Source organism: Epinephelus lanceolatus, chromosome 19, assembly GCF_041903045.1.
Source record: "Epinephelus lanceolatus isolate andai-2023 chromosome 19, ASM4190304v1, whole genome shotgun sequence".
Taxonomy (NCBI): domain Eukaryota; kingdom Metazoa; phylum Chordata; class Actinopteri; order Perciformes; family Serranidae; genus Epinephelus; species Epinephelus lanceolatus.
This window is the reverse complement of record NC_135752.1, coordinates 13,263,829-13,291,345: the sequence shown is the minus strand read 5'-3', so window position 1 is coordinate 13,291,345 and position 27,517 is coordinate 13,263,829. Positions and strand designations below refer to the sequence as shown.

The 27,517-nt window shown below is 42.2% G+C and overlaps 1 protein-coding gene across 12 annotated transcripts in view; it reads right to left on the bottom strand.

The window, feature by feature from the left end:
• Positions 1 to 26,886, bottom strand: part of rapgef1b (Rap guanine nucleotide exchange factor (GEF) 1b) — a 55,664-nt gene extending 28,778 nt beyond the window's left edge. For 2 of the 12 annotated variants that reach the window (XM_078162299.1, XM_078162305.1), the window contains exons 1-2: positions 20,828 to 21,426; positions 456 to 601 (exon numbers count right to left, since the gene is read on the bottom strand). In XM_078162299.1, the coding sequence (XP_078018425.1) occupies positions 456 to 601; positions 20,828 to 20,909 (228 nt within the window). In that variant the 5' untranslated portion in view covers positions 20,910 to 21,426. Of the gene's footprint in view, positions 1 to 455; positions 602 to 20,827; positions 21,428 to 26,591 lie in introns of those variants that run through there. The other 10 variants (XM_078162298.1, XM_078162304.1, XM_033646704.1 and 7 more) reach the window with 9 other exon arrangements.
• Between the last annotated feature and the right edge of the window lie 631 nt (positions 26,887 to 27,517).

Sequence of the window (27,517 nt, the reverse complement as noted above, 5' to 3'; positions counted from 1 at the left end):
TTCTATTATTCCCATGGTTTGCTCGCAGTTCAAAGAACCATCTATCAAGTAATGTGGCTTGGAGCCATTTTGGTACTACAGCAACGGGCCCTTTCAGCTTCTCTAGTCTGTCACAGCAGGGCTGCTGGGGAATATACTCATTACACCGAAAGCCTTAAGAGGGAGTGAAGGAGTTCATTCAGGAAGCGGCCCAGTTCCATTCATGTCTTTATAGGTTTAGACACCTGCTGTAGTGCAGCCAGCCGCCACAGCGGCTGGGAAGCTGTGGGAACCAGCGGGGAAACTCGCGCACACACACAGACACAATGGAGTACGGGATCGCAAAACATTAAACAGGAAAACAATCGTCTCACAAATAGGCAAACAAACACAGGGAAAAGGTGGGAAAGAGATGCATTTCCCACAATACACACATACTGTATATTTTCTAGCACATGACCGTGCTTCACACACACCTTGTTCGTAGGTTTCTCTGTACTCTTGGCTGCTGGCTCGGGCTGCAGTTGCTTGCCCTTCTTGGATGGAGTCCTCTTGATTTTGGGAGAGTGGAACTTGTCCATCAGCTTCATGGTGAAAGAGGTGAGATGGGACCGCTGCGAGTCTGTGGACGGAGGGAAAACAGAGTGGTCAGTCGAGGAGGAGAGGTCGTCCGGGGGGAGAATAGAAATTAGATAAAAACAGATGGCCGGATGGCGCAAGCACACTAAAGTGTTGATATCACTATCACACAGTGTCATACATCTTAAATTATGCTCAAGTTCAGCTGGACACCAGCTAAATGCAGGACTGGTATCTTTAAAGAGTAACTTAAAGAGTATGAGTAACTGTCCCATGTTTTTGTGTCTACACGACTAAAAGGAAACGCAATTTTTAAAACTGGTCAGGGAATGTGCAAGAATGCTGCAGCCAACAGCGGCAAAACGGGCTGCAACGTAACCCCTTAGGGCACTTGTGCACCGTTAATTTATGTTCACAAAAAGTGCTTGATTTTGCCACTGACAGGCTCAGATCATCATTAAAAGTGTCTGAAAACATTACATTATGGAAAGGAACCCTACAGAGAAAGACCTTTATGTTAAAGAGTAAGATCCTTGATGTTTAATCAGAAGCAGCCCTGATATCGCTATCTGCAAACCAACCAGACTCCATTTACATAAACAGTCATTTTAGCATGTGTATGGCCAGCATGTTTTCTGGGTGAATTAAAGTTTTATTTCAACAAAATCAGAGGCAGTGATTGTTGAAACATGTGAAAGACAAACCAAGATGGGTTTTGTGACTTTTATGTATTTTATTTTATTTTTTATCTTCTTTGAACTGACTGTATATTATGATAATAAAATGACTGTTTATATAAATGGAGTCTGCTGGGTTTGGTGAAAGCGATTTCATGGCTGTTTCTGGTTAAACAAAAAGGATCTTACTCTTAAAAAAAAAAAAATCAACCTCTGTAGGGATCTTCACCAAAATGCTGTCAGACACTTATGATAATAATAATCTGAGCCTTTCAGTGGAAACAAATAGGGCCTTTGGTGGATGTTAATTGATGGTACACAATTACCCATTAGCATTACAGTACAGTCTGTTTCGCTTCTGTCTCGCTCAATACTGGACAAATTTTAAAACTGTTGTCTCCATTAGTCACTTAGACACGAAAGCATAGGAAAAGAGGGATCCAGGTTGAAAAATACCAAAGTTACCCGTTAAACAAAGAACTATTTGTAACATGCGCATTTCATCTGCTCTTCCTGTTCCCAACAATAAATCTGCTGGACAGTCACAGTCACAGAGCCTCTTCCAGCAGTCAATTATGTGCACAGATGTGTGCGCACACATGTGAGTGCACACAAAGAGAGACAAGGACAGAGCAGAAGAGTGTGGTCCTAATAAAATACTCTAGTTAGTGCTGAGATGAAAATTACTTTATGGTACATAATTGAGAGAAGCTTCATAATAGCAGAGTAATAAAGCCGAATTCCTCTTGTTCACTGTAGAGAGAGCTGATTGTATCTGGGGAGAGAAGAGTTCTTCAATCTGTCAATCCCAGGAGAATTGACTGCTCACTCACTGTCTCCCTTCACCTCTGTGCCCCGTCCCTCTATCTCCACACCAAACTGAATCAGGAGATAAATACTAATAACAGCAGCAGGAAGGGTGGGTTTTATCAGTGGCAAAATTACACCTCTATCTGCTGTAATCTCCCCTCGGCTCTTGACAACAGCGGGATCTGACATTCCACGGCCATCAGCGTAAAAACACTGAATGCTGAATAGCTGGCAGCAGCGGGAAAACACCACAAACTAGACCTCCAGCCGGGCAGAGCTTTCATGTGCACCATCGATCCACACAGCGCACACATATCCACCCTACTGTTCTTTCTCCCCGCCCCTAATCCTCATCATCCCTTACTCCGAGCAAAAGCCAAAAGTTTGCTGAGGCAGCCAAGGACGACTGTGTGTCTCCTTAAAAATGTTGATGATGAGAATGCTTCCAGTGGAGTTTCCTTCTGATACAAATGCATGTGATGAGGCATGCATGACCCCTCGGGCTGTTGCTTTACACTGCGTTTAAAAAAGAATCTTATCTCAATGTTGTGCAAAAATAAATCACAACTGGCTGCTCTGCAGGCGATAGTAAGTTACTAATGGTGCATGCCGGATTCAATAAAACACTGTGTTACTGGAAATGTATCTTGTGACCGCTATGTCACCTTTAATCCACATTTGACCTCATTCCTAACATCCAAACAAGTCAAATCACTCACACACACTTGACAGGCAAATTTACTGTCCTACATAAATACATCGGCTTTGTTAAAATACAACACAACTCTAATGTTAGAAGACATGTGTGAGACAAATATAGATTTTTTGTGAATTTCATTAGTAGCCCAGTTATGTCACTACAAAGACAAAACCACAATGCAGCAAAGATAGCAGCCTTCAAGGGCTTGTTATTCACACCATCAGCGGAGTAAACAAATGAAACATGTAGTCACTCAACCAGGCAGGACTGAGCGAAGAGAGGAGGAAGACTAAGTGTTTGAGTTTACCAGAGAGTCAGACGAGTGACTAGATACAGTGAAGACCCCTGCAGAAGGTGACAACCTGCTCATCTCAACAGCTGTCTGGATCAATACTCTGTAGCTTATCCACAGGGGATGCTGTGCTGCATCAGTGCACCTAAACAGAGCCCGGATAGCAGAGCTAGGGCTGACAGTGCATGAGGATTTTTTTTCTGTACCCTGAGGCTATACATACCTGTGTTAACCGGCTTTGCTGCAAGCTAGGGCGCTATCTATCCTGACAGGGTTTAACTTTATGGCAGAGTGAAGAGCAGACCATATGCTTTTGATTACATGGCAGTCTCCGTATGAATTTAGTCTCACATAATCCTATCTGTTTGACCTTGTTTCCAACATATTCCTGGCACAAGTGCACGGGCCTGTGGCTGACATCACAATATGCTGGACCCTCTCACTCAATCCCAGCTTGAACAGGCCCAGAAGGACTATGTGCGAGTTTACAGCTGCAACCCAAAGATTCCAGCCCAGAGTTGAGATGCGGTGACATCAGCGCCATGAGTCACCGCCATGATCGATACAGCTGGTCCCTCAGACACCATCGCAGCCCCCGTGGCTCAGCTGTTTATCATGCACACTGGGCTGGTTCCCTGTCTCCTCTGCTCCCTTTTTCATTTCTCTATCACCTCACTCCCTCTCTCTCTGTTCACTTCTGAGAACAGAGTCCACTCCCTCCTCCTCCTCTAGAGTTCACTGGAAGTCTGGCTCAGCGTGGAAATGACATCATCAACAGAAAAAAAAATGAAGAGGGTGAAAGAGAGAAAGTCAGAGCGAGAGAGAGAGAGAGAAAGAGAATACAGTGAATACAGTGAAGTGCTCTGTTATAGTCGTGTACGCCTCTCAGTGACCGCCCTCCACTCCTCCACCAGAGACGGGCCCAGCCATGCCCCTCGCTCTCTCCAGCTGCCTGCCTGCCTGCTGCTGTCCAGAGTTATGAGGTGGTGATGTCATTGGTTGTAATGTCTATTACACTCAATCTGACTAGTCATGCGCTGAATAAAAGACTGAAAGAAACCTCAGAGCGAAAACATTTTTTTCCTTAATTTTTTTCAGCTGCCCAGGCCACAACATGCCTTTCTGTGAGTGCGACTCCAAAACTCTATGTACTCTTGTTCACCTGCAGCACATTTTCATACACTAGTTTATTCTTTATAGCCAATAGCTGGGTTTTTACTGCCTTAAAGGTTCAATGTGTAGGATTAAAGGGGATATCTTGACAGACATAATGTAATAAGTATGTTTTCTTTAGTGTATCATCACCTGAAAATAAGAATTGTTGTGTTTTCGTTACTTTAGAATGAGTTGTTAATCTCTTCATAGAGAGCTGGTCCTCGTCTACAGAGATCACCATGTTGCACCACCGTGTTTCTACAGTAGCCCAGAATGGATAAACCAAACACTGGCTCTAGATAGGGCCTTTCATGTATGCACCTCTGTAGTCATTTTATAATACATTTTGGGATGGTCACGGGACTGATGGTAGACCTTGCCTTAAAAAAAATTCAAGAGTGCGCTGCCACACACACTGACACACCGCACACACAGCACAAAGAGAAACCGCAACATTGACATGTGAATGCAGTATACCTGTCATGGTTGACAGGCTGTTACAATGGCGACAAGAAGCTGTGGCTAGATTTTGCACATTCTGGTGTCACCAGCGGCCTAGCCAGCAAAGCATAGCGGAGAAGAGACAAAGACAAAGACAGGGACAAACTCCAACAATGCTCTCCATCTTTCTTTGAGCATGCCAGACAGGTGGCATTCTCACATACACACACATGTGCGTGCACACCCAGTGTTTATAAATGTAAGAATGGTAACACAAAATTTACAGACAATAAAAAACCCTACAAGCCCAAACTCAAAATTTAACCCTAATTTAAGTTCAAGAAAATCCACTGTTAAAAGACTTGCGTTTTTTTAAGTTCAACAAATACATGATGTTTTCAAAGTCAATGAAAAATCATGTTTAATTATCATGATCTCAGTACTGACCAAAATAATCATGACTTTGTATTTTGCCAAAATCAGGCAGCCTTAAGAGAAAGATTGGAAACTGAAACCATAATATTTTCAGAAAGGGCCATATTAACCATAACACTTTCTCCTTGTTGATTCTATCTAGTATACAGAGCAGAACCAACTTGATAATCAGTAAAGTGCGGTTACACTTCCATAAAGGGTGAGGTTGGACTCCTTTGTTGTAACGGTCCCACAGAGACCTGAACACACACACAGACACACACAGCTCTCCTGAGCCTCACTATGTTACACTGCAGCCTCACTTAGTACAGTGTGGGGAGCTTACAGGTCTGCAGTGAAAGCTCCTGTATATCCCATAGCAATAAATCAAATGATAAAGAATTGATGTTTGTTATTCTTTTCAATTTCATAGAAGTCTGTCAAATCAGTGACATTTTTTTTCATGATGCTGTGAAGGATATATGGAAAAATAAAATTGGGGAATCACTGAAAATCTCACTGTTCCCAACAAATAGTGAAGGATTTAGCGAGTAAACATCTTTTGGAGGCATTTAAATTGCTTAAACACGATGCTGCTTTCAAAGGCCTTGGGGACATTTAAAACAAACACTCCAGTCTGAACGACTCTTGAACAAAGCCTGGGAGGGTTCTCACACAGCTCTGTGGTATAGTAGAGTCCCCATGAGCCTCCCAAGCTGCTGGATTGTCTCAAAGCATCATTACACAATAAGTAAATACAAATATACACACACACAGACACACGGACACACACACCAGGGGAATAAATTTATTGGTGCCTGACATATTTTCTCATTTGGCGAGTTAACTGTGGGCTCTCATAGACCTTCACATTTAGATCTGTTTTGCCGAAACGTATGGAAGCGAATAAGAGACTTTAAGTATTTGAATTTCAACAGCCACTAAATACTTAAAAATTAAACATCACTGAATTCATAGCATTGAATTTATTTGTTCTGAATTCACCTATTTGACCTCAGTAGAAACTCATATTATTTTCTAAACACCTGTTCTGTAGCATGACTGCTAAGTAAATGAAAAAGCCAAATCCGGCAACTGCAAAAAAAATGACAATATTTATCATGTCTTTTGGCAAAGGCAAAGTTGATCATGTTTTACAAAAGTGTAATAAATAAATTGGGCTTTTGCACACCTAAAAGGCTCACTAATGGAGACATCCTTGGAGGTTTTTAAAATTCTGCCTTCTAATAAACTACATTAGTGTAAACAGTGTTTACTCCTTTCTATTTATAGGACAGTATCTTTGAGCATGAGACAGTTGGTACCTCTGCTGATGTAAATGGTGTACAATTGGTTATAATTTCATGGATGACACAGACCAGGACAGATGGATGCATTGCCATTATCACGTTAGTATCAAAACATTGGATTTCTTATTATTATTTTCATGTGGGATTTGCTTCAACTGATTTTAAAATGCACTTCAACAATGCAGTGACTCTCACATGTAGCTGTCTGACCAAACGTCTGGACAGAGGATATCCAGCATATATTTCAGGGGGAAATCCCAGGATCTCAGTTTCTGGTAATGATCCCTTCAACACAACTGATGACTGGTGACACATGAGCTTGTCCAGATCTGACTAAAGAACTGACAGATTGATCTGGTTCCTGTTCAGTGCAGGTGGATCTATACTGGACAGCTGGCCGGCTCCTCACTGACCACCCCCGAAAACTCTAGGAACAGGATGCAAACTGGGTGGAGGGACACCGGGAAGGCTGTGCTTAAGGTTACACACACAGCTGTCACCTTCTGTTGAACTCCCTCAGTGAGGACTGCTCAGTGAAAGTGTGCAAGGTCTGCATATATGGACTTGTTGAACCTGCTAGAAGATTTAAACAAGAGTCAGAGAGGACACTGTGCCAGCTGTTAAACAGGGACTCATCTTCCAAGTGTGTAAGTGTGTAAAGGAGAATTATCTTCTCATCAAAGCCACACTGGACAGTTAACATCAGTTGAACTAATGTGTGGAGAATGAAATCATGATCAGGAGGACCTGGTTACTCAAGATAATCCACAGACTTTGTTTTGAGCAGTTTCATGTAGGAACTATACTCTTTGTACTGAAGTACATTCGCAAACCGTGCAGAAGGAAGTGTGCATCTACTGCTAGCTCACTTAGCACCACTGAGCAAGCTAGCGTTACAGCTCAGCCAAGGAGGGCGCCATTCATGTTTCTTTCTCGCACTGCCATGAGCAAGAGCCTCTCGTCCATGAGTAGATGCACGCTTCCTTCTATGCGGAGATATGGTTGGTGGGTGTAGTTTGGTAGACAGAAAATAGTTCCTCCATAAAACTGCTCACAACAAGGTCTGTGGATTATCTATCCAGGTTAAAATTTCTAGAAAAAGACATTGCTGTTGAATTTTTCAAATGTTTTTTGTTGTTGTTGTTGTTTTGACACTCTGCAACTCACACCAAAAACAATCTAGACTGTTCAATAACACTACAGCTAAAAAGAAAAATAATTTGATTTTGGGGTGTACTGTCCCTTTAAGTATAACTTGTGAAAATGAGAGAGACCCCACCCTAGGATACATGTAAATAGACTGTGCATTGTTTGTAAGCAACCATGCCTGCAACAAGGCCTTATTTGTCTATAAAAACGACAACATAGTGAGTGAATTACTCTCTGCTACACTGTAAAACACAAACCGCGGAGGTGCACTGCCAAGTATCATATCTCCACAGGCAAGACCTGCTGTGGCACACGAGTGTGGAATGCAAGCCTGAGGCATGTGAGATGAACAGCAGGGAGAAAACGGAGAGGAATGAGAGAAAAATTCGATAGGAAACAGTTAAGTGCTTAGTAAATTATTTATTCTCCCCCATTGTAGTGGTTGGCTTCCTGCTGGCTGTGTTCAATTTCCAATAGGAATCCTCTTTATGTCCTCAGTTATCAACAAGCAGCACTATAAGACACAGTAGGCTGAGCATGTGTGTGTGCTGCAAGCCGAGCTACTGCCCAAGGATGGAGGGGAAGAGAGGAAGCCCTGGTATAAAACGTGGCCCTGGTTAATGCTTGATTTCAGATGTAATGGAAGAAATAGTCCAGCTGTAAGTTCTAGAGCTTTACAGCTGTGCTGTTTGAGTATACCGTTTGGCGAGCCGCAGGAAGACTTAGAGCATCCAGTCTACTTACTCAGTAAGTAAATGAGGTACAGTGGATGCTAAGTGCTCAGTACACTCACCATCTAATGTATTTCACTTTACAAATGAGTAAAGGAGACACAGAGGATGGTTTACATGTGGCAAATCAAATTATCAGTGCAAACAGACACATCCAAATACTGGATGTCTTCAGCCACCCACTTCCAAATAACTTCCCAAGTCCTAAAATAAACATAATGGGCATCATCATTACATCTCGGATTACAATAAACTAATAGACATTTTAAGTGGGATGGATGACTGAAATGAATACTTCACCCAAGGCATAGAAAATAGCTCATTTATACTATAATTTACAATTACTTTTCTAAAACCCAAATTTCCTCCCACCAGACGACCATGGACATATGCACGCACTTCACACAGTAACCCTGTGTTTCCCATACACTGATTTATTTAATCTTATTTCATTGCAGAGTTGCACACGGTACATTTCCTCAGCCTCCCCTTGCCCCTCCCTCTCTCTCTATTTATCAGACAACAAATCAGACAAGAATTAGCAAGCTAACATTAGCCACCCCACTGTCCTGTCGCCTTGCTCCCCGCCACTGCGGACTGCTTCCCCAGGAGGAAAGCGGACAGTGGCTTTAGCAGCTTGATTTTGGCCAGCACAAATCCCCAAGCGCTGGGTGTCACAGCAGGCTGATGGACAGCAGCAACACCATCTCTAACCTGTTAACTTATCCAGCTGGGAGTGGGGGTTTGCTTTTGAGGCTCTAGCTATCAGCAGCTAGCATTTTTTCTCCATCTCTAAAACGCTTCACTGATGTAAACATGTTGGGTATTTTTTCGACTCACTTTTTCGACTCTCTTTTTGATAAGTCTGTCTTCCTTTTTTGGGTTGCTTTGCAGAGTAGGCAGTTGTTGCCCATGCTGGAATCGCAACTCTCTCTGCAGGGTTTTCCGCCACTGAATCACACTTTGACTGAAGGGACGTGTCAGTGTGTTTACATCTGTAAAACCACAAATGGGAACGTCCTCTCTGACAGGAAAGCTATCCAAATGAAATGAATGGACGGGCTTTTTACAGGCCTGCGACAGCCACAGTCACTAGATTTTTTTCATTTACTGATTAGTGTCGAGATGTTAAGAGACTTCAACAAATATAATAAAACTGCCTTCTAAAATAAGTTGCGTACCCGAGCTTAAAATCTTTTTTTTTTTTCCAAAATCAACACTTCAGGTTATTTTAATTCCTTCCTGGAAGATAATGCAGCACGTCTTTTGCTTGCACCTCCGCTGTTCTAACACCTCAGCCCTATTAATAACTTACACAAACATCCCCTCAGTATGTCAATGACTAGTAAAGCAGCCCTACCAACCATGGGTCAATGATCAGCAGCAGATATCAATGTGATGACGGAGGCGCTCTGGGTATTGGGTTGCATGGGAACAGACAGCCTGCCTGGTCAACCATGGCTAACAGAGCGCGACCGCCCAACACAGGCGATCTATAACCCATATCCATATTACAAAGCAGCAAACCCGATCCATAAGTGCCCAGTGAGATCGTGTTTGGTCACCCATGTTCAGCCTGTGTGCCACATGAAGATGAGAAAGGAAAGGAGAGACAGTACAGAACTGTGTCTATCTCTGAGAGTGCCATCTGCCCTTAAATCTAACCACAGAGGTGACACAGTAGTCTGAGTGGCTGATGACTGAAAAACATCTATACGGGGAAATTCCTGCTCTGTGGACAAGACATCATTACCTCTATGAGTCATGAGATGACACCCTGAGATAAACACAATATCAAAAGTACACTCATCCACTTTTCTCGCTGTTCTCTCACTTTTAAGGGGTTATTTTAGCCTGGAGAGCTCATAAAAAAGGAAGAATAACATTCAGAGCGCAAATGTCTTCTGATTCCCGATTGAACAAACAATCTCATAAAAAAGTCCTAACTCAATACTGTGTGACGCATCTTCAAAGTGAACTGAGACTAGAATTATCTGTAGGGATGAAAACACGGTTGCATTAAGGCATAACAAGCAACATGTAGAGGCACATATCAACAAAATCCCGCCTAATCTCCTGGTGACACATCTTGCATTCTTGAGTCTGTTTATTTGTATGTGTTGTGTTCTCATTTCTCAAGATAAATGGCCAAAGTCAGACACATCACATCCTCTACAGTGGAATTTAAGGGACAAATCCACCATTTATCAAGTCACATACGCATTTGTTTCGGTTTAAAGACCGGCTAAAATGAAGAGCGTATTTCCATTGCACTTTAAAACACAAAGAGCGATCTGATGATGCACAATCTATTATCTGAATCTTCTGTCACTGTACAGCAGTAAAACGGTGGCTTAAAGCAATGTTTTGCTAAGATATTTTGCACGCACAAAGTCACAAGGTTATACTGCTGGAGCAACATGACAGAGAAACAGAGTTTGAGGCATAACAGTGAAGAGAAACAAACATATTGCCTTACAGTCATAACATAACTTAAAATAAACCACTACGCTTGCACCCAAGGCTGCTGAGGTTAGCGCAGACTATGCACAGTTCCATAATTACACAGCTTGCAGATGACATGTGGTGGATGATGTGTAGATATTGGGGGTAGTGGCAGGTTAATGTGAAGCCCTGATCCTGAGAGTGACGCTATATAAATGACAGGGATTTCACAAAAATGTTAACTTTTCTAGCAGAAGGAACAATGTCTAGTTAGGGAGAAAGATGCTGGCATGCTTCTATTCATTGAGTTCAAGAAAAACTGTATTAAGATAGAGTAATTACTTCTGTATGAATCTGTAAATTTTTAAGGAAAATGCCACACAGTATACATTTGAATATTAAATTAGTTCTTAATATTATGAGGCATTATTTACTGATTTTTGTGTTTAATATCCAGATAAGATTGTAAGAGAGCTGTGTCAACATATAAATGTTATTTGCAGATTAAGGGTGTGTGTGTTCCAGCACATTGTCAAATAGTGGACAGGGTAACTACTGAAATAAATGTTTAAACAATAAACATGTAAGAAATAAACATGTAAATCATTTTCATTTCTTGTTTTTAATCAGTATAAGGTTTGTCATGTAAATATTATCTAAATGTAGGATTGCACACAGCGCATCGATTCGCAGCCCCTCCTTGCCCTGCTCGCTCTTTCTGTCTCACTCTCTGTTTATCATAAGACAAGCGTCGCTTGGGGACTACTGCTGCAGGAGTGTGAGCTCCGTGCTGAGGACAGCTGGTGAGAGCCCACCTGGCCACAGTGACAAGGCTAACTGTAAGCATCACACAGCTAATGTTACCTGATGGCTATTAATAGATTTAATGACAGAGTCGAGCCATTTCTGTTGGGACCATTTAACAGCTGCTGCTGCTGTGTTAGCTCATGCTAAAGTGCAGATGCTGAACTGACCATTCACTAGGAGAAGAGTGGCTCCAGAAACAGTCCTTCAGCTCTGCGGCTGTGTAACTGCACCAACAGAAAGTCTTCTTACCCAGTGGGTTGTCAGATAAGCAAGGACGTCGACTGAATAGTCTTTTAATGTGGCAAAGACACATTAGCCTACACACTCCACCTCCAGATGAGGTCTGAGTGATTGTATCTCAAGATGCACTGAGGACACATTTGGGGCATTCACACCTGTACTTAGAGCTCATACTTGTGATCCGATCACCCAGGACACTTGTTAGTACCAGGTGTAAAGCGGGCCAAAGAAAAGCTTTCATCTTTTCTCTAGGTAATGTTTGAAATATTATCAAATTATTAATCCAAAATGAGTCATTTCACGAACCATTCTGGTGAAGCAATTAATTACTGATGAGATATTTCATAAGGAAATCTTTAATTTTCTCTAGAGTAAAAACTGCTCGATCAGATTGGTACATGTACGATCCAATATGGATGCATTTGGTTTGACTCTGATGGAAGGTGGTGTTTTGGAAGAGGGTGGGACTATTAGGTCTGTGTATTGTGTGGTGGCATAAACATTTACAAGTCTCTAGCTTCAATGCCTCCTCTGTTTAACCATGAAGCCCAACAAAACTCCTTCTTCCAAAGCTCTCTCAGAGCAGAGTTACCAGTATCTTTTCTCTGATCTATATTTCTCTATGCTCCTCTGTTCCTTCCTACCTCAGCTAGACTGGTGGTTCATTCTCACTGGTACCACTGCTAGTGGGTAGCCCACACATTTCCTCCTTCCTTGGTAGTGTGTGATGACGGTAAAGACCACATTATCTGTCCACATTTGCACATCACTGTGCACTGGGCTAGAGCAAAAAAAGAAAAAAACAAAATACAAATATACTGTTGGAGCTGCTGGTGGCTCAGTTACCATATGAACCCCTCCCCCCAAGCTACTTTCTTATTATTACTCATTTATTCCTCCGCTCCACTGCTTTTGATGGCCATTCTTTCACACCCTACCTTTTATATCAGTATGTCTGTGTGTAATCACAACTAAATTAACAGCAATTTATTAGTGATGCTGCATGTGGCAGTGTTGTTGACTGTGGGCTGTGACTGACTGTTAAGTTATTCTGACTATTCAAATAATCCCCACTCTTTTGCCGTAGCTGTAACTCTTTATCTGTATGGTTTGAGCATGGGTTGAGGTCTCAAAGTGGGCACTGGACGAGTTAATGGAACTAGTTAATAGGAGCACTTGGCACAAGCAGTTCAGTGGGGTTGTATTGAAAGCTATGGAGGGAGCCCCGAGGTCTAGGTCATTCAATTGTCCTATGTACAACGGACACACACATACACACAGTGTACGTCCACATCCCCAGACAGAAACAATTGAGTACACAAAGAGTGCCTCTAAACTATTCAACTAAAAGTGAAAGGTTGCAGAGGGGATGCCACAGGGCCTGCTTTTCGACAGCATCGACAACACACAGAACACAGTCCGCGGCACATGAACAGGGGGTTTTGATGCCCGAACTGTAAAATAAAAAAGAAAAGCAAGCTGCACACACTATTTGGCACAGTGACAAAAGGGTTGAGTAAACAACAAAGTGAAAACAGGAAAAGGTCCAGAGGTGATCTTTTATTACAGTAGGTACAGGCTATAAATCTAGTAGCCTTGAGGAAGATTAAAAACACAATTAACTTGAGAGTCCCTGTGTATCACTACAGGAAGGGAAGAAATCACTTGATATCATCAGATAAAGCTCACATCTTCTACATGGGCTGATATACAGTATTTTGGTTCTAAATTAGTTTGTCTAAAGAATTAGTATCCTTGTCATGGGGATGGTAATAAAATATCAGATGTCCAGAGCAGATTCGTTCAGGTGTCTCACTATGGGCAACACTATATTGAAACATCTCCCTCGTGTTATCAGAGAACAGGGGTTTGTGAGATAAATAACCTCAAATTTCTGAACCATTATATAGTCACTCTCAATTTATTATTGTTTTTTTTAGGCAAAGGGATCAAATGACTAAGCCCAAATTATTGGTTAAATTAATGCAACTAATTAAATATTTAATATTTTGAGACACATACTACTTTCAGCTTCTCCACAGTGATAATTTGTTGCTTTTTATGTGATAGTTCACTGCATATATTTAGATTTTGGACTGTTTGTTGGACAAAACATGGAATTTGACAACATCATCTGGGCATTTTCACTATTTCCACACATTTGACGACCAATTAACTGCCCTAATGAATTAATTTAGAAAATAATTACATTTTAAATCGTTACGTGTAGCAGTAATTGTGATACTGATTTTTTTCTCAACCATATTGGGAAACCAAGGTGGTGACAGCTCATCATTGCGCTGATGTATGGGATGAATGAGGCTACAGACAATGTGAAAATTACAGTGGAGGACTGGGTAAGCACTTGGGTAAGGCACCAAACTTTGTATTAAGGGTACTGACCAATTTACATTGGTACTACTGTGTACCAATTCATGTTAGATCAAGCAGTGCCAAATTTTGGTACCTGCAACTGCATCTTGGTGAGAGGGAGTAGAGTCATGTCACAGAGTCAGGGCAATGGCGAACAATGGCACAGACAGCACTCGCTGCAATATCTCTAATATGTAATACCATTCAGACTCGCGACTCAGCTGCATCCCAAAGGCGTAACTGTGACCTGAAGTGTCTATTTACGCTTCAAGTCTATCTTACAATATTATGCGCATAAAAGCAAGATTAATTCTCAATAAAGCACTACTACTTTACAACATTACTGCAGTTGCTGTGCGTCCTCTGAGACACACATGACGGGGTTCACATGCTATGCCCTGGTGACGGATTGACAGGCTGGAGGTTTAGGGACAGGTTTGGGAGGGGTGATGTGTGTGTGATGTATAAAATATTCTAGATAAATAACAGAATGTTCTGAAGAAGAGTTAAGTACCGATAAATTGTATCCTTCGGTTCGGTATCACAGGTACCACTATCGGTTCAAATGTGGATGCTATCCAACCCTAGTAAGCAAATGTGAGGTAGAGTGTTGAAAGCGGGAAATCACACAGCACACACACACACACGTACACGCCATCCTGGGTACCCCTCCTGTTCCTTCCCCCCTGACGCCGAGGCCACTGGCACAATTTCCTGTCCCTTGTCTCCCTCGCTGAGAGCCGCTCCCTCTTTTCTGGACAAACCTCACAGTCCAGAGAAGCCTGGACTCAAAACCTCTGCTGCTACAGCTCCCCTGTATAACAACTTACCTCACCTAAACAGGCAAAGACCTAATAACACAGTGCACTGAAACTCACACAAGACAAGGACGCTCACTGTGCCACACAACCATTCCACAAAAACGCGCTCAAAACGGTCCCAACCTTCCAAGTGACCTTCTGCCTACAGTGGTTTACTGCATTTTCTAGAATTCCATTTAAAGCTTGCTTTCTGAACTGAGTGTTTCAGCAGAGACAGACAGGCAGCAGGTTCACCTTGGGTGAAACCAATAGACTAAAGAACCACAAAGTGCTATAAATACCCAGCTTGTCAGTATCTGTAACATCAAGCAGCACCCGAACAGAGACACTGCGACAGCTAAAAACCCTGTGATCTACTGAGATGAATTCAGAGATCTCAGTGAACGGCAGCTGTTTGGCAAGAGAGCACGAAGCAAACAGGCACTATAAAGCACTTAGGGGTCCCTTAGAGATAGGAGACTGATCCTACACACAGACAAACAGCCACAAGAGAGCCAATCACTTCACTGCCATAGTACAAGACAGAGACAGATACAGAGAAGCATAAGCAACAGCGTTCTTGTGAGTAAATGGCCTCAAGCAGCGAGGAGTGGTACCACTCTCCCCATGTTAGAGTGTCTGTACAAAGCTGATCTTGTCTGTACAGTGGGCTACTTGTCATCCTCTTGACACACTGAGCACACACACTGCATCGGACAAGGCTGACAGACAGATGCCAAATGATACACACTCATCCTGCAGCTCCAATGCACTGTGGCAAACCAAACTCTCTGCTTTCGGATTGTTTCACAGCCTCTTATAAATAGGCTTGGATGACAGATGTGTCCGCCACAAAGAATAAGACTCGCCCTCGCACAGCCACTTATAATTAAGCAGTGGTTGTTTAAACTATGTCAGTGATGAATAATCCAACACACATTATTGTTTCTTTTTAAATTCTTTTAATCATGACGCGCACAAGCAAAACAATTGACGTGTTTCACTCTCTCTACGCTGTTGTAGAAGATACAATACTTCCTTTTCAGTTTTGTTTTTTTTTAATTTGTGTAAATTTCTTTCATAAAAAACGATGAATGTCTCTATTTATAGTAACCGTGCTAAACAAGTCTATTGTGGTGTCACATATATATTTCTGAAAAAGGTCTAATAAAACAGCATTGAGATTGTACGTTTCTTTTGTGGTTTGACATTTTTCCACATGAAACAGCGTGTTGGGGCAGGACTTGAAGTTGGAAGGAACTTGATTTGAGAGTTTAAAAGAAGGCGGGACAAAGACTGCAAGAGCTCTATTGTTCAGAATCACTTGGGATCAGTTCCTCAGTCTGTAATACAAAATGTATAGAAAATACAGATGTCATTTTTTGATGTCACAATAACATCTTAAAAGGCTTTACATATTACATTATTACGCAGTCTTACTGTGAAAAAATGAATGAAAAATGTTGCGTCTACATAGCTGCATATCATCTTCCAGCGATTTATTGATCAACTGATGTTTTGTCCTCTGGTCTACCTCTGAATGCAGACACACTGCAGCAGACACACTGAAGATAGACTCTACCACATTTGCATTTATTGTCAAAGCTGTCTATGTTAAAACACTTCAATCAAACCCTGAGACAAACACAAGTATGACTGACCCTTTGAAACACATCTGATCTGACCCAATAGGTGTATTTTTGTTACCTCATTTCTATGTTTCAATGAAGTAGAAGTCATAGGACCTAACATAGTGATGCATCTGAGGTCTATAAAGAAAAGCATTCTGATGAGTGGGTAGCTGCAACCTCCTACTCACATCTCTTGCTCCAGCAGAGAGTGAACATTAGATGCTATTGGAGGTCAGTTTAAGCAAATGTTTATTGCTTATGGATTAATTACAGCTAAAAGAAAACTCATTATTAGACTGTCGAAACATGGTGGGGTACCTACAGTAAAGCAGTGGCTTGCAGAAATGACCTATGTGCTAAATCTGGATAAATAAATAAATAAATAATCAGCTTTAAAAGACAAACAGGACGCCTCTGCTGAAACTTCATATCGTTTCCTTACTTAACTGGCAAGAGATCATCAGCAAACATTATTTCTGGCATAATTTTTGGTGGGTAGCAAAGGCTTTTTCTTTCTTTCTTTTCTTTTTGTGTATTTACTTTTCCTCCATTGGTTTCAGTTTGTCCATGTGCTGCTTGTTATAATAAATATGCTTGTGCAAACGATGTCCAATATGTGTTGCCTCACAACGATAATAATAACAAACACTGGGACAATAATGAAGCCAAAATTCCCCCCCAAAAAGATGTTGCTAGAGAACTCCTCAAAGAACTGAAGAACACGAGGATCTATTTGGGTTAAAATAACAAACAATGAAAAGTCTGTGGTTTTTACTTGACTATGTGTAAATCTTCAGAGTTAACAGTCTGAGGATGCACTTGCTTGACCAGACATCTGTGACATTGCGTCAAGATTTAAAGGGGTATTTCCCCTGCAAAATGTCCATTTGCATACCAGTGACTAACTGCATGTTGAATATGTAAATAAACCTTTGCTTTTCTTGCATGTGTCATCTGTGAGAAACCAGAGGAACAGACTCCATAAAAAAGGCAACTATATCACTATATTAAAACTATCATGAAAACATCCCTTCACAAACTTGCACACAACTTGTTCAGTGTAATTCAAGTCTCATTTATCTAGTTGTGTGCTCAGTACTTCCAAAACAGATGTCTTTTTTGCCAGAACATCACGATTTAAAACATGTCAGTACAAACAATCTTCTGCATGGCCAAGTAGCGTGCTTGGGCACGTGCCTGCATTTGAACTAGCGATGTCAACGGTTAACCACAGAGAATATTTTTGACCAGCTACACGTGTCAGTCCATAGGTTAATTATGCTACTCTTCAGTTTACTGCACTGCATACCCCGCAGGTCTGGTGGGAGCTAGCTTGCGTTAGCGGCACCACTCATCTGGTCATTACCACTAGTAACACTGTCCTGACCCAACAGTGTTGCTGTGGAAACAATGTGCCCACTCTCCAGTGTCGCCTCAGCTTGCCCTTGAGTACGGCTCAATTTTGAGTGGTAACAACCCTAACAATGCAAAAAGGGTTTTGTGGTTCAATATGAAGCCACCAGGGTGACCTGATGGAAGACCAGAGGGTGGGCACAATTTTCTGCAGGAACACATTCTGCCACCAGAATTTGGTTTTTCTTAAAATTTACCTTACTTAAAATTTACTCCTTTAATTAATTTATTTAACTGAAGTATGATATATGAAAGGCAAAAAGTCAAAGTGTTAGGGTATGTTTTCAGTTTGACCTCCTCAGGCCAACTTAATTCACTCTGGTCACGTATTTTACAATTTCCTTAGAAGCTCATAAATCTACAGTGTTTTATTGCCAGTCTAAAAACATATTCTCTTATCCAGACTGTATGAGGAGGAAGTGGGTCAGACATGGCAGACACAGTCAAACACAAAGTCCTCACTTCAATGTCACTGATGTAATAAACATTTTCTGCATTAAAGTATGTCATGTACTGTTTGGGTATCATTAAAAGATATCAAACCAACAATTCAGAATCATTTCTGTACCCAGAGAGGCACACACAAACACGCACGCACACACACGCTCACACATACAAATTCGCGCCCACATCTGCCTTGACAACAACAGCGACTTGTTTGCAAGCGATGTCAACTTCTCTCTCTCATTCCTGATTTAGACTGGCGTCGGAAACTGGCAGCTTCTGTGGGACGTCCCCTTCATTGTGTGCCAGCTCCCTGACCCAGCCATGCCACCCTGGGGTCTGAATGATTTGACACACACACACACACACAACCACACACAACCCTTTTTTCAAGATTACCACATTTTCCTTCAGCCATTCACAGTCGCACCAAGGCCACTATTTCTGACTCTCTCCCTGCAGCTCATTTGACTTTGGCTGCTTAGGAAATGGCATGCAGACTTTTGCAGGCTTTTCTTTTCTTCATTCTTTGTGGTTAATGTATCTGTAATGTATGCCTGGTAGTCAACAAGGGCATTAAATAAACATTTTATATACTCGCTCTGATTTGAAGTGGAAATACATGTATCCATAACTTGTAGCTCTGCACGACAGGTTCTGAAAAATCTCACAAATCTCAGCAAACTGAAACATAAACTTAGTTGAAATCTCACTACAAATAAGAACTGAGTTTCAGTGGTGGTTCTCAGCCCTGCTAGTTTTAGTTCCAGCGTCTGATCAAGGATTACTTTGAGCCTATACCACACTGCATTGCATTGATGCAATTAACTTGTTGTTAATTTGTCCCTTAGATTTACTGAACTTCATAATGTATCAGACTGAATCCAACCTGGAAACTCTGGGTTAGATAATTCTTCAATCTTGACGCCCAAGCACTATACATTAGGACACAGTGGAGGAGGCATTATTAGTTAACACAGATGCATCCTGAGATTTTCTGCAGTTTAAAAATGTTGTTACTGCATTAAGATTGGCATCAGCTGATTCTGATTATATATGATGAAAAAGTGGAATCATCCTCTTGATAATCCTCACTGTGTAGCATCCCTACAGCATGGCCAACTCAGTGGTAGCTGAAGTGAGACCTCCTCGTCTGTACCACCATGCAGTCCATTGGTTTTAACACACATCACTACTCATCCCCAGTGAGGGCCATCACAGCTACAGAGACTGGGCAGGTCAGACAGAAGATACACACACCCACACAAACACTGACTCTTACTGCCCGCTGGGCTGAAATGCACAGATTTATTAGGCTGAGCGCACCACAGACTGTGTGTTTTCAAAACAAGGTATTATGGCACTCGGCACTGTGTAATTACACAATGATGGACTCAATTGCCTTAATTATGGAGCCTCTATGTGCTACCGGCTCACCAGGGTGGATCTGTTCACGCAGCTTAACAGGAGCAGTACAAACTCACTGTGAACATTAACAAATCAAACAGTGTTAACCCCAACGAGCAGGCTCAGCTTGCCACGGTGAAGCAAGGCAGGCAGGTTGGATTTAAGGAGCCAAGATCACAGCCCCACAGTGGAACCATTGCCAGTTTCTTTTGTATTGTGTAACTGGATTAAGACCCCAGCATCTAAGCATGCTGACAGATCCTCACCTGATGAGCCAAGCTTAGAGAAGCCATGGCTTCTGTCTACAAACTCTGGAGGTGACAAGCCAGAGAGGCAGCCCGTGATGGAAGGCTGTGGCCCTGCAGAGCAGCCTCCTCAGGCTGGGTCCACCCAAGACTTTCGGCGGAGCAAATGAGCACCTTCTAAAAAGCCACACGACACAAAAAGCACAGTGAGGAATGTCCCCTGCATTTCATTCCGCCAGCGAGCCTTTTTTACATTAAAGCTCCAAAACTGGCGACAGCAGCCTTAAACAAAGGAGTGTGCGGCCCAGAAAAAACAATGCAAGTATGCATTTGCTTCACAAAAAACTGTTGAATAAATGCATAGTGTGCACGCAATGAAACTTCTGTAACCAGCTACTCCTGTGCCAGACTTGTGCTTGAGAATAATTCTTAGCAGCAAATAGAGCCTGTGTTCTAGCCTGTTCATTTACAATTCAAATAATGCCTATTCTTTTGACGCATTTCAACTCTGTGCTAATTTAATGGTGGAACAACACAGAGTATCACAAGGCTATATTCGGTTTTCTTCACTGTTATAATCATTTCATCCCACATAAAATGCAAAAAAAGACTTTTTGGGGAAGATTAATGTAAAAAAAATCCTGTTTATTTAGCACTCTGACCTAGTTTACTTTACAACAATGGACTATGTCAGCATTAATGCGAAAACAGCAAGTGTGGCATTGATCTCAGAGTCCACCATGCATGCCTCTTGAGAAGAACTGTGTATAGTTGTGCGTCTTTACCTGTGTCCTCATCTAGATCCCCCTGTAGAGAGGAGTCTGTGTCCTCTGAGGAGGCCTGGCTCCTCCAGTTTATATTGCCCATCCAAGAGACCTGCGTCCACACACAGCTACCGGTCCAGGAGTGATTGTGGCGGCTATACTTCCTGTATACTGACGACTTGCTGGTCAGGCTGGCATTGTCACAGCTATCACTCAATAGCACAGCTGAGAGTTAGTCACAAACTAACTGGCCCGCATGATCATCCTCGCTTGACTCAGACACACTACACAGCACTTTGGAGGAAAGATCCACAAATAGCACAGAGAGAGGGCGAGAGGAATTAAAAAGTAATGTGCTTTTCCAGTTTTTTATTCATTAATTCTTGTTGTAGATATGTCTAGAATCACATAATCCTGTGCAGAAGGTCTGCGTGAAGCTGTCTAAGCTGTCATCAGTGGTCCTGGAGAGGGTCCAACCCACAGTTATCTGGAGCGGGGATGTACATAAGAGTCACAAGGAACTGAGCAGGGCCACTTGTGGGAATAAATGACCTGCACTCTGGTGTGCAGGCCAACACACAGCGGAGAAATCGAGTGAAGCATCGTCTTTTAAGACGGACCCCTTTAAGAAAGAAGCCTCAAGAGCGCGCGTGGAAGTAGAGAGATGAATATGACCTGTAAATGGTAGCAGTATTGAATTCCTTGAAAGATGTTGAAGATGTTGAAGGCAGAACAGCCTTGCATATCTTCATGTTACAAAGACCTGATTGCCTCTCTCAGACGATGCCCTCCATTGCTCATTGATAGCCTCGGTCCAGTCATTTCCCAACATGTAATCCATCCATTTCTCCATCTGTGCAGAGACTCACTTCCCATCAATGTGCAACCTTCCTCCACCCCCTTTCTTTCTCTCCCTAAGCTCTATTCCCTCCTTCTTTTTTTTTTTTTTTTGCTTTCCCATACACAGCGCACACACACACAAAAAAAACTAATTACAACACTGCTAAACCTATATGGGAACAGCAAGCCTCTCATTCTGTGGGAGAGGGAGGGTGAAATGCTTCTTGCCATCAGACCTCAAAATTGCAGCATGTCAAACCAAGACCCATAGCCTGCCCTGTGCAACAGTGGGATCACTCATCAGCAATGTGCGTTAACCTAATCATCCGGGGAAGCCTTTTGTAATCACGACTACTTCAGCTCTTGCTCACAGTTTTGGTGACTAAGGCATGTGGAGCTTGCTATTTCTGTACATCAGGGGAAGGAGATATTTCAGTCTGAAGGTAATGCAGTAACCACTTAGCAAACAAAAAGCCATCAAAAGGACTTACACTTCAGTGTTAACTCTAGGAATGCTTGAGAGTAAACTCTTCGCATCACGGCTGAAACCTTTCAAAGGCAAATACACAGATACACACTCCAACACTATGTGTGTGTGTGTGTGTGTGTGTCCTAAAATAAGGAACTGATGGATCAGTTCCGCTGTGACTGGCTACTACCATTCACTGTCCAGTAGCAGAACAGTCGACAGGCTAATAATAAAACATACTCCCACAACTTTGTTACCAACACTGCCATGCCAAAACTGTTGTGTCACAATCCCTGTCACTATGGGGAAAATGAGGACACAGCCTAAGTTTTGCAATTGCAATAATACTAAAAATAGTCTCAATTAAGGCTTGTTTCATTTAGTCATGAAGTTGCGTGTTAATAAGGGCGATTCTTGCTGTAAAGTTTGCCAGACAGAGATACAAAAGCAACACTCGAAGACATTTCTTTGACTTCTTTGAATGTCCCTGTTAACAGCAACACAAGCATCCTACTAGGTAGTAAATGTGTGCACAACATCCATGCATAACTACTAACACATGGTTTTATAAATATGCCGTTGCATCACAGTGCTTTTTCAACATAGCATGAAAAAAGACACCAGCAATTTGAGTTTTAAACCTTCTACTTATCTTCACAATGAAACAACTTTCATGCTCTGTAAAATGAACACAGTGCACATATCCTCATATCCTGGCAACAAGGAGCAGCTATAATTGTTATAAGTTGTAGTCAAGCCATTCAATTTTAGAATTATTCATGAATGAAGTCTTCACACACAGGATGACCTCCTTATCTCAGCATAAAAATGCAGTCACAGCAGATATGTATCTCCACTGTATTTTTCTACAGGAATGATAAACAGAAAAGTGGATGCCGGTTACATTCTGCAACATGAAGCCAAAAGGCGTTTGCTGTACTAAAGTCCTGTGTCACAGCTTGTTTTAAGGGTGTCGCATTAAATCTATCACTGCCAACTATAACTGCAACATTGGACTCATTCCAGGGTGTTTCATTAGGTCATTACAAGCATTACATTAGACAAATACACAAGTAAACAATGAGCAATTTTACTAATATCGGTTGGCATTCACAAGCCAGTGCCACAGAACACACAGAGTCTGAACCTGGGTAACGGCCAGGGTTGGAAATTGGAACCAGCCACCAGGCAAATGCTGGTAAAATATGCAAGTGGGTGTTAGATTTGCTTTATTCACCTGCCAAAACAACAATGGCGACCGACTGAGTGACTAGTAGATCTTGGAATCCACCAGCCACAGTGGCAGGTGGACCAAAAAAATGAATTTCCAACACATTTAATGGCTCAGTGGGAGAGTCCCATACAGAGCAGTAACTCTCAACAACAAAATATGGTATTCAGGGTTCAGCGTTAATGTTTTTTAAACTTGCCTGGTCGAACAAGTGGGTCAGAAATCTACTTGCCCAAAGTCTATTTTTACTTGACACTATACCAACTGTTTTATTTATTCGTGATTATCTCAATACATCAAAGGTAAAAGTTAACTGTCATGATTCTGTATTATCCGCCTTGCTCTCAAATTTACAGTGAACTGCACAATACATTGGAGATTCACCCACATCCTCTAACGCCACCCAAATAAATTTCTGTTGCCAACATAACCAAAATGCTCGCTTGCACTTCAGCTCATAAACTTTGCCTTTGCCTGCCACAAATTTCTCGTGAGTGAGTGCCCAAGCAGTATTGCGCATGTGCAACTCTGAACAAAGCTGACGAGGAAGCGAGATGGCTCACTCTTTAGCTACTTCCATCATGAGCTCTAGAAAAAACAATGCATTTCATTTTTGTTTAAACGCTTGCCTAACCTGGCAAGTGAGCTGCTAGATTTACTGGCCTGATATGGTGTTTTACTTGCCCCGGGCAATTGGGCAATTATTATTGTTGAAGCCTGGTAATTCAGAGGTAATGAACATAAAGTATTTTTATTTCATACATACACAATAAAGGCACACCCAGTCCATTTTGAATCACTCATCATTAGCTGGGGTTTTGCACCAGTGAGAAAAATGAAATTTCCCCATTGTGGATAAAAAATTGAAGAGACCTCTGTAAGTTAATGCTGACATGGACGTAACAGACTAGATCACTTATTAACACATCATATGGACATGTCTAAAGGTGGGTTTAAAACATCAGAGTACCAACAATCCAATTAAACTACTGTCCACTTTTTTGAGTCCATTTAACAAATCCAACACAGTACGCAGTGTGAACATCCAAATAAAAACCCACACTCCCACATCCTCAGTTTGCTCCACCCAGTTCCTTTTCTCCAAGGAAAGCATTTGAGATGACTTTAGCTGTCTGCTGCTGTTGCTCTGTTTATGGATCACAGTTTGAGCTGCCTGAGTGATGAAGTCATGAGGGTGCGTATACACAGAGTGGGGTTTAGTGCTCAAAACAGACAGAAGACCCACCCACGTGATTCTCCAGGTGATGACAGCCTAGCTAAGCTCTGCACAAATGGGAGAGAAGGCTCCAAACAGGTAACAGTGTGTCACTGTTTAACCCCCAAGAGAGGACAAGTCAGTGACAGCAGGATACAGTATCCATGGTGATAAGAGAGTATGTTGATGCAGCTTTGGAAGAAATGCTGGCCATAAGTCTCCTGCTGGAGCTCGGTGTCCATGTGTGCATTGATAGTTCTGCTCGGTCTGTGTCCTGGTAACCATCTGCATTATATCACCATTTAAACCTTAACCTGTGATGACTATATCCATGTGCAGGCATCCCTACTTACAGACGGGAACTTTACTTCACTTTATCCAAATCTTTTCCGTTTTAATTTGCTCCTCGAGGCACCAGTGAATTAATCTCCTTCTGTCGAGGTCTAAAACTGGTCCCTTTTCTGTGGAGTCTCCGCAGCCTAAGCTCACATAGACAAGAGTCTCCTTTTAACACCATCTTTTTACTCCAATCCTTACACACACACACACACACTGTCTCTCTCTGAGGAAAAGGCTTAACAAGCTGACACTATGCCTGCTGCACAATTTTTCAGTGCCACCATGAGTCCGCAGCCTTGCCCCCTGTTTCCACTTCATCCAGCATAGTGTGTCCTCTGGGTACATATTTGGGATCGATGGACACATGTGACCAGAAGTCTGGGGACACAGATCCATGGGAGAAGTGATGGATTGGGCTCTATTATACTTAACCTTTATTTTTTCTTTTAACTTGTCATTGAACCACACTCTGCAGAAACTACACTGCCTCAGAGTTTTCATTTAGCTGTGACCATATGTAGTCATCTGTCTGCAAGACACGAAAGGAATCGGAAACTTTTACGCCTATGAAGAATGACTGAGCTAGTGGTGGATGACACTCCCTCCCCTGTTACTGGGAACTGTGTGACTGTGCTGGTGTGTGTGTCCATTTACTGCAGGCATCACCGAACAGGACTGTTATGTGGAGCGAAGCAGGGAGACAGCTGGTGGAGCGGGATGCAAGTGGAGCTGGCGGGTATAAAGTTTCCTTTCCAAAGCATACCCGAGACCACCCTGTGTCCCCTCATACTGAGTGCGCTTTGCACGGCTTTATTTGTCCTTAAAGCTGCATACAAAATGAACGGCGCTGGTAGACATACACAACAAGGGGTCAAAGCAGGAGGAAAAAATGCCACGTGCACACAATGTGGAAACCAACACAACACAAATACACACGACAGTCTTGGGCGTGAACGCATTTCAACTCCAGTGTACTAGGTAACAACGTAGCTAGCGTTAGCTCGTGAAAAGCTAACACTTAGCTGCTGCTAGCCCCCGTTACAAACCCATCTTAAATGTTAGCTTACTATGAAGCAAACTATGAAGCAGAAGAATAATTTTAAACACATAACGCTCAAGTATTTAATTGTGTTAAAATGTTCCTTCACGGATGAAAAACTGAGATTTGTTCCTGAATGTTGGAGATGCTCCCAAACAATCAAAGCTGGGTATATTTACGACCGCTGAGCTGAGAGAGTCAATGGTGAAATGCCGGTGAAGTAGAATAGCACATTTAAATGGTATTTTCTATGCTAGCTAGCCCACGACATCTCTCTCGCTAAATTGCTGGGATAGTACCAACGTAAATCATTCACTGGTCACTAAACCAGCTAGTTACTACTAACTAGTATGAGGCTGAAATGGTAACGTTAACGTTACAGAAAAGCCGTTTGCTCAGTAGCTAATAGCTAACGTTAGCTGATACGGTGACGCTTTATTTTAACTGGATAGCCGAGAAAAGAACAATCCATAAGGCCCAATTAAACCACCATTTACACTCCACATATCCGTCCTGCGGTATCTGGAGCACCGTTTAACGTATGTACCGAGTCCATAGACCCCACATTTGATTCATCCGTGCCCCGTGTGAGGAATACCGTTATCCGGTGAGGTGGAGCAGTGTGCTTGAGTCTAGCCGGGCAGCACTTACCTTGCTTGCTCTCTATTTTTCCCGACATTTTCGTAGCCAGCAGCTGTGATCCCACTCGCAGTTCAACAAAACGTTAGCTACAGACGAGCCTCGCCGTGTGTCTCCTCCGATTATTCCCTCATTTTCGATACGCCGTTGTGTCCATGAGATGATTCCGCCGGGTTTAACGTTATATATTTATAGGCCACACACATTGGTACGGTCAAAAACTGTCTCAGTCCGTCTCCGGGTAATTTTCACTGGATACACACAACACACACACTCGGTAATGTCTTGAACCTAGACTCGGGCAGAGAGCGCCTCATCCAGTAGAGCAGCGCCCCCCTGCGGGAGGAATTAGTCATGTCAATCTGTCAACAAGAGGATGGGCGTGTTTCAATTTCAATTCAAAGAGTTGGAGCTCACATCAGTTGTTTGTTTCCAGGGTTAGATATAAAGTGCGGTGCATTTGTGGGCACCATAGAATAATAACATAGAGATGGCAAGCATTGCACATAATAATAACAATAATGAACATGCAGCACTCTTCAAAACAAAGTTACAAAATACTTTACATGGTAGAATCAGGGTTGGAACATTTCAGAAGTGCAGTTAAAATAATACAAAAAGAAAACTGAATAAATTACCGAGGAAAAGGCATGTGTTAAAAAAGTGATTCAAAAATATCATAGATTCTGCGTGGACTCACAAACTACATCCGCTGTGTTTTGCATGCATACAATAACATGGAGTTCCCAAAACATCAAAATTGAGAAGTTGTGCAGAATGCAGTTCCCACCTGCAAAAAAAAACACAATTAAATTCATCCACTTGAGCAAAAAAGGCACTGCTAGGCAAAATCAAATTTTAGTATTTTCAGTACATACACAGATGGAAGAGAAGAAACAACTGCTGGACAGCTTGAATGGGTGTTATATGACCCAGTT